This window comes from Hypomesus transpacificus, chromosome 23 (assembly GCF_021917145.1).
Source record: "Hypomesus transpacificus isolate Combined female chromosome 23, fHypTra1, whole genome shotgun sequence".
Lineage (NCBI taxonomy): Eukaryota > Metazoa > Chordata > Actinopteri > Osmeriformes > Osmeridae > Hypomesus > Hypomesus transpacificus.
This window is the reverse complement of record NC_061082.1, coordinates 13,007,881-13,017,423: the sequence shown is the minus strand read 5'-3', so window position 1 is coordinate 13,017,423 and position 9,543 is coordinate 13,007,881. Positions and strand designations below refer to the sequence as shown.

The 9,543-nt window shown below is 46.9% G+C and overlaps 1 protein-coding gene across 1 annotated transcript in view; it reads left to right on the top strand.

The window, feature by feature from the left end:
- Positions 1-5,252: 5,252 nt before the first annotated feature.
- tsc22d1 (TSC22 domain family, member 1) overlaps positions 5,253-9,543 on the top strand; it is a 29,637-nt gene continuing 25,346 nt past the window's right edge. Inside the window, exon 1 of the mRNA XM_047046361.1 lies at positions 5,253-8,669. Within this exon, the coding sequence (XP_046902317.1) occupies positions 5,950-8,669 (2,720 nt within the window). The 5' untranslated portion in view covers positions 5,253-5,949. The remainder of the gene's footprint in view (positions 8,670-9,543) is intronic.

The window sequence follows — 9,543 nt, the reverse complement described above, 5'->3', positions numbered from 1 at the left end:
GAGGAAGAGGCAGTCACACATGGATTGATTCAGTATACACACAAACCACCCCAATAAACACACAATTACAAGCTTTTATGTTTTTTCAAATTTTTTGTGTGTGACTTCACAGAGTTGGAAAAATATACTGACAGTCCCTATAATAGAAAATAGATTCAGAATAACATTTTCACTATTCACCATTCAAATGAACCATTACTCAGGGTTCCTCATGGATTGTTTTACGGGCTACATACAGTAATACTCCTTTGGCTGCCCATCTTAAGAATGCAAAGTCCAGTAAACAGTACCGTTAAGTAACAGTAAAATGCTCTTTTGTTGGGAACCACACTCCTCTAAAATAGATAGGACTTCTTCAATATTGTCCATCATCACCATGGTGATGTCTTAGCAGTACTGAGAACATGGAACACTGTGACTACTACAGATATACACATGGTTGCCAGGAAACCAGTCCCTCAGAGAAAGTCCTTGAGTAATTACCCAATGGGCTTCTTTTTCTTTTTTACCCAAGGGGAATTTCAGTGCTCACATAAGGAGATTTCCAGATGAAGAGGAAAGGCTAAAGTGGAGTCAGGTGGCTGAGCGGTTAGGGAATCGGGCTGGTAATCAGAAGGTAGCTGGTTTGATTCCCGCCTGTGCCAAAATGACGTTGTGTCCTTGGGCAAGGCACTTCGCCCTACTTGCCTCGGGGGAATGTTCCTGTACTTACTGTAAGTCGCTCTGGATAAGAGTGTCTGTTAAATGACTAAATGTAAAGTAATTTAGCACTGTTCATCACTCATGTGGAGTGCTGTTCTCTTTCACACAATTCATGTTGACCAATGGGTAATGGATATTTCACCAGCACAGGATGGTTAATGGTGATGTCATTATGTAGGCATGGACATAGCAATGTTGTTCTTTGAGATTTAAGAGTTATGTGAATAAATAGTGTGCAGTCTGACAGTAATAAAACCATGTTTCATCAAATGGCATTAACTAGCAACTGTCATAGATTGTTAAACAGAGATTTAATGCTGTCTCTGCTCTTCAAATAAATACTGCTATCTGTCCTGGCTAGGATTGGTTTAATGTAAACTGACTCACCAGAAAGTTTGTTTCATGTTCCCATATGGGAAGTTGTCCTTGGAAACTTTTTGGAAAAGGGAAGGCATGTTAAAAACAACTACTAAGCAGGGGATTGAATGAACCCTCTATCACCATCTAGCAAACTTCACCCATACCCCGTAGCTGCCAGTAGTTCCTTGTGGGACACTGATTGGTCTGAGCCACTGTGGTTCGGTCACAAATAACTTGAAGCTTGGCAAGATTGGTGGTTGTGATCTCACAAATCCAGCTCTCTCTAAAATGACAGGTGTGTGTGTAGCCTCCTTACCACCAGATCTGACATATTAGGAACCTATTAGCTGTCTATATAGGTAAGTATCTCTTGTGCATAGTTGCTTTCCTTGTTTGTGTGTTTTGTGTTCAAATTCACCCTAATGTAAAGCTGGAGAATATTTGTTTTATTTAAGCTTTCTTATGAATAGATAACACTTCTTGGCAATGATTCCTTGAATGCATTTAATCATTATGTCACTTTAGTGGGGTAGAATATTGTTTTGCTGCTTTCTGCATCATTTCTGAAGCGGTGTTTCACCCCATGATATTTAACTGTTGGTAGATCTAACCTTTTGGGCTTCACTCTGCTTACTTGTGCTTCTGAAATCAGTTAATTATTGAGGAGTAGAGAACTGTGCATACTGGTTCACCAGAACAGAGGAAAGGAAACTTTTCTCTTCTCACACGAGAAAAGTGAGAAGAGATCTCGAGGACCCTGAGGCGAGCAAGGAAGATTGTGGCCGACTCCTCCCACCCTGGTCACTCCCTGTTTCAGTCACTCTCCTCCGGCAGAAAGCTGCGGTACATCAGGACCAATACCACACGCCACCAAAACAGTTTCTTCCCTTCCGCTGTTGGCCTTGTCAACAAGGCCAAGGGTTCATACTGACTTCATGACTTAATGTGCTAAAAACACACTGCCTTTTGCACTGCACTACACAATCTTGTACCATTTTCTTTAATATTTGTATTTTTTGTATTTTTATATTGTAAATTACTGCAATTTCTGCTTACATTTTTTATTTTATTTTATTGTATAGTTTATTTTAATTCGAATTCCACTTAGTATTGCTAGTTATGTACCCTTAGTATAGTTAGTTCTCATATTTAAATTTTTGATTCCTGTATGTTTAATGTTTGCACCGTTCGCCAAAGCAAATTTCTTGTCTGTGCAAACTTTCATGGCGAACACATTTACATGTAGTCATTTAGCAGACACGCTTATCCAGAGTGACTTACAGTCAGTACAGGGACATTCCCCCTGAGGCAAGTAGGGTGAAGTGTCTTGCCCATGGACACTGTCTATGATGGACACATAAACCCATTGTAAGGCTGGGTGTCACCCTAAACCCACCTCTCATGTGTTAAAATCTGGAGTTGCTGGACAGAGTCTCTACTTGATGGGTCTCACACCTCATTCTGTAACTTACTGTTGCATTGCTAGTCATATGTTGATAACAAGTAAGGATGTTCAAAAAGTTAAACAGACCAAAGAATCATTCTTAATACATAGAAATAGTTATACTTTTGGAACTTTTAGGCATTTACATTACAAGGTTGTGTCCGAATTAAGGGATTACTGTTTTTCTTTTTACAATTTTTTTTTACAAAAAAATCATTTTTACTCTAAATGTTGCTCTTTTTCAGCAGTGCTGTGGAAGTTTGGTGCACCAGCTAGCTGTGGGAAGAAAAGCTCATGAATGAATGTGCTGGGCCTGGGTATTTAAAGACCTAGTACAAAAGACACTTTCTGCTACGAGGACCATCCAACAAAAATAACCATGGCATACAGGCTGGCTGGCCCTGCTTACCATTGGCTCCCATTCAGACAGGCCAGGCTCAGTGGACACAAGCCCCAGACAGGGGGCCTGGGACCGGCACAGACACACTCCCCCGCATCACTGGGCATGGCCTGCTCCTCTCCATGCCCTAAGCCTCTGTTGTTTCAGGAATTTCACCTCTGCTTACCACCACACTGCAGCTCTCTCTCTCTCTCTCTATCTCTCTCTCTCTCTCTCTCTCTCTCTCTCTCTCTCTCTCTCTCTCTGTCTCTGTCTCTGTCTCTCTCTCTCTCTCTCTCTCTCTGCTTCGATATATAGAAACAAATTACAGTTGGGCTATGGCATCTAGTTTTTTATGGTGTGTTAGGTTACTGTTGTTGTATCCATGCCAGTGCACAGTCACCATTTCGGTGAAATCTGAAAAAACCCTTTCTAAAAGACCAACAGGGTACAGGAAGAAACATTTTTTCTGTGTTTACGAGTCTTTCAGCAGGAAGGTCAGCAGCAAGGATACCCTTATCATTCCCAGAAAATAATTGTTTACGAAATGAAAGCAGACCCCAGTATATAAATTGACCATTATTGGTGGGGTAGCACAATAGTCCTCTGTGTTTTTTGTTGTGAAGTGCCAGCGTGATTTAAAGCTGCTGACAGCACCAGACGCTTACATTGCATTAGGCTCTCGCTGGCTCTCTCCCTCCGTCATTTGTATGGCTGGGTACAGCCTGTCTGCCTGCCTGGACTGGCCTTAGCTTGCCTGCCAGTCATTCACAATGGGTGCATGGTTCATTTGGGATAGCCACATGTTCTCTTTCTCTCTCTCTCTCTCTCTCTCTCTCTCTCTCTCTCTCTCTCTCTCTCTCTCTCTCTCTCTCTCTCTCTCTCTCTCTCTCTCTCTCTCTCTCTCTCCCTCCCTCTCTTCTATTTTTCTCTCTCCATCTCTTTCTCTTTCTATATCCCTCCCCCACCATTGCCCTTTATCTTTCAGTTGAACATCCTACTCTGCCTCTCCACCTACTCATTCTTTCCTCCCGGTATCACTGTCCCGCCATCCTTGCCCTTTTCATGTTCCCCATCACTCATATGTTTGACAGCGTCCCACCTGTGTGTAGCAGCCCTAAGGGGCCCTTGCTGTTTTCATGAAGTGACAGGTGGTTATGACTTAGCAGAGACGTCACATGAGAGGAGAGGAGAGAAGCAGAGAGAAGTATGGAGAGGTAAGAAGCAGAAATGATAGGAAAGGATAGAAGATGCATGGTAACTATTGATAGACACAATGATTTTGACGGTCTTTTATTCTAAAAAGATCTTCTATGACAGATCTATTTACTAACTGTTTTTGGTCCACAAGGCAGCCTACGTTTTCCTGAATGAAACAGAAAGCACAGGAACACTAAGTGTTGGAAGTGCTCACATTCACAAAGCTACTCTTGTTGACATGAGAGGTCAATGACCTTATACACCTACACACACACACACACAAACAAACACACACACATACACACACACACACACACACACACACACACAGGTCTACTGCTTTAAAGCAATATAACCTGTTTTTGATTTGAAATCAACTAGGGCACAACATTAACGTTCATAAACAGAGCAGGTGAAATTGTTTCATAAATATTAGTGCTACATGTTGCGGAATGTAAGGGAGTCCCTAACAATACCCCCATGTAGAATAATCTTCAGTGCCGTGTGCAGTACATGTGTCTGGTTGTTCTATTCTGTCTGCAGAGAGATCTAGCACCTCTCTGCATGCTTTTGTTTCAGTAAAAAAAAGAGGAGAAAAAAAAAGAAACACACACAGAATAGAACTTGCTGTTTGTGTTGACGTTGTTTTGTTTGCAACTAAACGTTAAATAAAGTTTTACATTGACCAGACAGTGTGGAGCAACATTTTCTTCAATTGACTAAAGTTCAAGACAGTCTGGTAATTTTAAAGCAGTCGTTTACGGGCATACACCTGGGCAATCAACCGAATATATCATATTTTATGTAGCATATTTTTATAAGTATACGTTTGTTTTCAAACGTGGGTGAGACATCTTCTTGTAAATAATTGAGGATGCGGCCGTTAAATATTATTTTCTTATTAAAAAGTGTGTGTGTGGGTGTGTGTGTGTGTTGGGGGTGTGTGTGTGATCTTATGTCAGGACAGGAGTGGACCACGCCACTCGGTATATTCCGGACTATGTTCACAAAACTCGTTTTTTTTCGGAAAATCATTGCTTTACCCCGCTGCTCCCCAGACCGCTTTATGTCTGGCTGCTAAGGGCGACAGTAGCCATGCGCGGTCGCCATGTTATCAAGCAAGTACTCCACCCCCTTTGGTCTCGTCACCGGCTGACAACGATAGCTTACCAGTGCAAGAAGGCGGACAGACTCATGTCATGACAGCGTTTGAGAAACGGAGTGATACAGCAAGATTGGACTAAAACAATGAATTATCGTAATGGATTAACCAGTTTGCATGACAGTTGAAAGGATATAATACTAGTATAACAACTGTGCACCGCTACAGGATTGCTTGTTTTTGTTTTTTCTTTCATCAATTCATTAATGCGAGACCCTACAGTCTGTCTATGATGGAGCTTGGAAGCTGACTTCCTTTCTGTAAAGTATACGCATTGGATGTGTGTTTCTTAACCTGTTTATGTTACAATCCTAGAAAATCAGATAGAGATTATTTAAAGCGCTATAACTACGTTATGTTGGCTTGTGTGTGAGACGGACCATAGCTACGAACAAACGCGTCAGTGTCTGGCTGGCAAGCAAGCACATCAGCTGACGTTAGCTAGCAAGCTAGCTAGCTAGCTAGCATACGGCTGCTTAGCCGACTGTACAACGGAAACGAAAGCATTCTTGTTTTCGACGGGGGCGTTTGAAAATCCCGAAACGTTAACCTGATATTAATTGGTTATAATTATAACCAGGTAAACTAAATTAGTTGGATAGTAGCACCTGTTAACAATACCTTTGTCAAAACGGCGGCGTTAACAAAGTGCAACAGTATTCGAGACTGTCACAGACTAGTTACCCCCCGGAATCTTTCAGAATGCATCATCCGGATTCTGCAGACTCTGGCAGTGTTAGAAAGATGGCGCACCCGGCAATTTTTCCTAGAAGGGGTAGCAACACCGGTAGCGGGAGTGGCTCCACGTCTACACCGGCATGTTCGGGTGTTAACAATAGCCACGTCCCGGCCGAAGATTATCCATCCTCCCTTTTGACCCAGTCTCAACCCCAAGCCGGTTCGTCATCTCCTGGGAGCCAGCACCCTCCGCACAGCCTAAACTTGCACTCCCAGCCTCTGCCCGCCCAGTCAGTTGGGGCACAGATGAAGAAGAAGAGCGGCTTCCAGATAACCAGCGTGACTCCGGCCCAGATCTCGGTGAGCACCAATAACAGCATTGCGGAGGATACAGAGAGCTATGACGACCTGGATGAATCCCACACAGAAGACCTGTCCTCGTCTGAGATCCTGGATGTTTCTCTCTCTCGAGCAAACGAGATTGCTGGGGCAGAGAGGAGCTCCTCTGAGGAAACGCTTAATAACTTTCATGAAGCAGAGACCCCAGGAGCAGTCTCTCCCAACCAGTCCCTTCACCCTCACTCTTTAACCCAGGCTCCCCAACACGGAGGGACTATGGTAAATGGGACTGTGCATCATCATAACCACCACCACCATCCTCACCAAGCCCAGCCCCACAACCCCTCCTCCGGGACTGGGCTGACCGCCTCTGCCCTCACCTCTGGAGCATTTACAAGCATTGCCCAGAAAATGCCTTCAAACATGGGGGCCACATTGGAGAGTGTTTCAGTTGGCCTGCCGAGTGTTGCTGCCCAGCCTGTAGTGGCAGTTGCCCCAGGACCTGTCCCTGGAATGCACAGCTCTGCAACTGGCGCTACCGTTAGCATAGTTAATCCCCTGACCAGCAATGTAAGTAATGTGAATGTGTTGAGCTCTGCCAATGTGCCTGTGATGGGGGGTGTCAGTACCAGTGCTAGCAGCAGTGGTGGCTTTTCTCCCAGCATAATGACTAACAGTGGAGGTGGTGTTGTCATGGGCAACAGTATCAGTAACCCCAACATAACCATGATCCAACACCAAAGTGGAGTCGTCAACTCCAGCATCAACATGACAACCGGCACCGCCGCTGCTGCCTGTTCCCCTACAGTGATGGGACTTTCCAATGTCAGCAATGCTGGAGTTCCTGGGAGGACCCCACCTGGGGTTACCCCAGGATCAACCATATCCCCAGCACAAGCCCAAGTCCCCTCTTCACAACCGTCTCCAGCATCTGTCCCTGCCGCTGCCAGCTCCCGCTTCAGGGTAGTCAAATTAGACTCCAGCTCTGAACCATTCAAGAAAGGCAGATGGACATGCGCCGAGTACTACGACAAGGACATCCCGGCTTCTGCATCTGCCTCTCTGGATTCTGTCGGCCCCAGCGCCCGGGCAGCGGAGGCCGTGCGTCAGTTTGCCCCAGAGAGTATGTCCACTTTGGGAACAGAGAGAGAGAGCACCAGTGGGAGTTCTGTGAGCAGCACGTTAAGCCACTATGCTGAGAGTGTGGCCAGTGGGGAAACAGGGGGTCCTTTACCCCCTCACCTCCCAGCCCAGCTACAGGATTATGCCTCTTCTCCTCAGGGAGTCCAAGCTCCCCTTGCTGGCTTCCCTATGGCAGTGTCCCATACCCAGCCTCACCTGCACCTCCAGGATATGACCCATGCACACCTGAAGACCACGATGGCCCCCTCCAATCCCGCCAGTGTTCACCAGCCAGTACCCATCAGTATGGTTGGCCTCCAGACCACCATGGGGCACCCCAACCCACCCATGTCCCAACAGCAGCTCACCTACGCCCAGGCAGCTGCTGTCCAACTTCCAGGCTCCACCCAGGGCCTTGCGGGTGTTCACCCGCAGCATATGGGCTATGCCGCCCCCCATCAGCACTCTGCTGCTCCCCAAGCAGGCCCTGTACTCATCAGGCCTCTGAGCCAGGGAGGCAGCTTAGCTCCAGACTACCCCCAGACGCTTCCCCAGTCTGCCACCTCTCAGCCTCTGCCCCAACTGACTGGATCGGCTTCCTCTGGGCCTGGGAATGGGTCTGCGCAGATCATGGGAGCTCAGCAGCAGCAGCCACCAGTGGTCTCCATGGTCCAGCCACAGGTCCAAGCTTCCCCTCAGAGTGTCCTACAGCAGGCGTCCTCCCTCCAGGCCTCCACGGGAGGGATGGTCCCTCAGATGGGTCTGGTAGGGACAGGGTTGGGGCAGCCGCCGCAGAGCCACTCTATTCCCCTGGAGCAGCAACAACAGACACAACCGCTGCCAGTTCACGCCCAAGGCATCAGCACCCAGCTGCCCAACCCAGTCCCTCTCAGCCAGGTCACGTCCCATGTGCCTCCTCCCAACCCTCAGAGCGACCCCCAGTCCCAGGGCCAGGTCCAGAATGGCAGTGGGGGGATGGTTCAGTCTCAACTCCCTAGGGTCAACATGGCCCAGGACTTCAGCAGTGCCAACGCTCATGCCCAAGCCGTTGCTGCCCAGACCAGTGCCCTCTACGCCAGCCTGCCCTCCTTCACCAGCACCCAGCTGGAGGACGCCCAGCGGCTGCTCCTCCAGCACCAGTCGGCCCTGATGGGATTCCCCAAGCTGGCTGGAGAAGGAGGGGCTGGGGCAGGAGCAGGCCAGGGAACAGAGGGCAGCACTGGGGTTAGTGCCTTAACCGCCTCAACTGGATTCTTCAAGGCCGTGGATGGAGACGATGACGGGTGAGAAATAATTTTATTGATTGAGTGATGTTCCCTTGTTTGAGATTGATTGGTTGCAAATTATGATCGATTCCTAATGATGGTGCTAACAGCGTTATTGTCAGCTGTAGCAGAGTTCATGGGTGAGTGTGGCTGATACAGGCCGGGCAATTTAGCTGTGAGAAGAATCAAACCGCTGAGACACGGAGAGTACATCGGTGCATGTGCTCGTCTATGTGTATGTCTGTGCTGTCTGCAGCATGCGACGGTTGCAGACAGTTGTCTCTCCCTTAGTGCTATACTCAGCTGGATGCGACGTCTCCTACTGTCTGGGCCCAGCCTCAGTGACTCGGCATTTAGACTAGCTAGCACACAGTCTGTCTGGACTGGAGTCTGCCTACCCTATGCTGCCTTTCCCCTGCCCCAGCCTGCCATTTGCCTTACTGTACTACTACTACTGCTGCCGGCTATTCAGCTATCTGCACACAGCCTCTTTCCACAGCAGGAAATAAGGCATTAGGTACTTTGAACGCTGAACCTAATGATTGTGTGAAGAGATGGTCTAATGCAGGAAAGGATACTGTAACAGTGGAAATGCAAAGGCCTTTATTCCTCCTATGGCCTTGATCAAGATTATGAAGGAGAATAGTGGTTTCCTTGTTTATACTAGTTGGGAGTAATCTTTCCGTTTTGGCTTAAATTCATGAATTGGGTTAGGCTCATTGTGGAAGCCTGTTGGTTAGTTACGCCTTGAATGGGAAAGAAAAGCCAAATAATTGTTATCCTTGAAGTTTAAATTCTGTTATTAAGGTTGTAAGCGCCTACCAGCAGCTTTTTGTTTTCCTAGTAGCCTAAACCTCATTAGTTAGTATGCATCTTTGCAAAATACAAATTC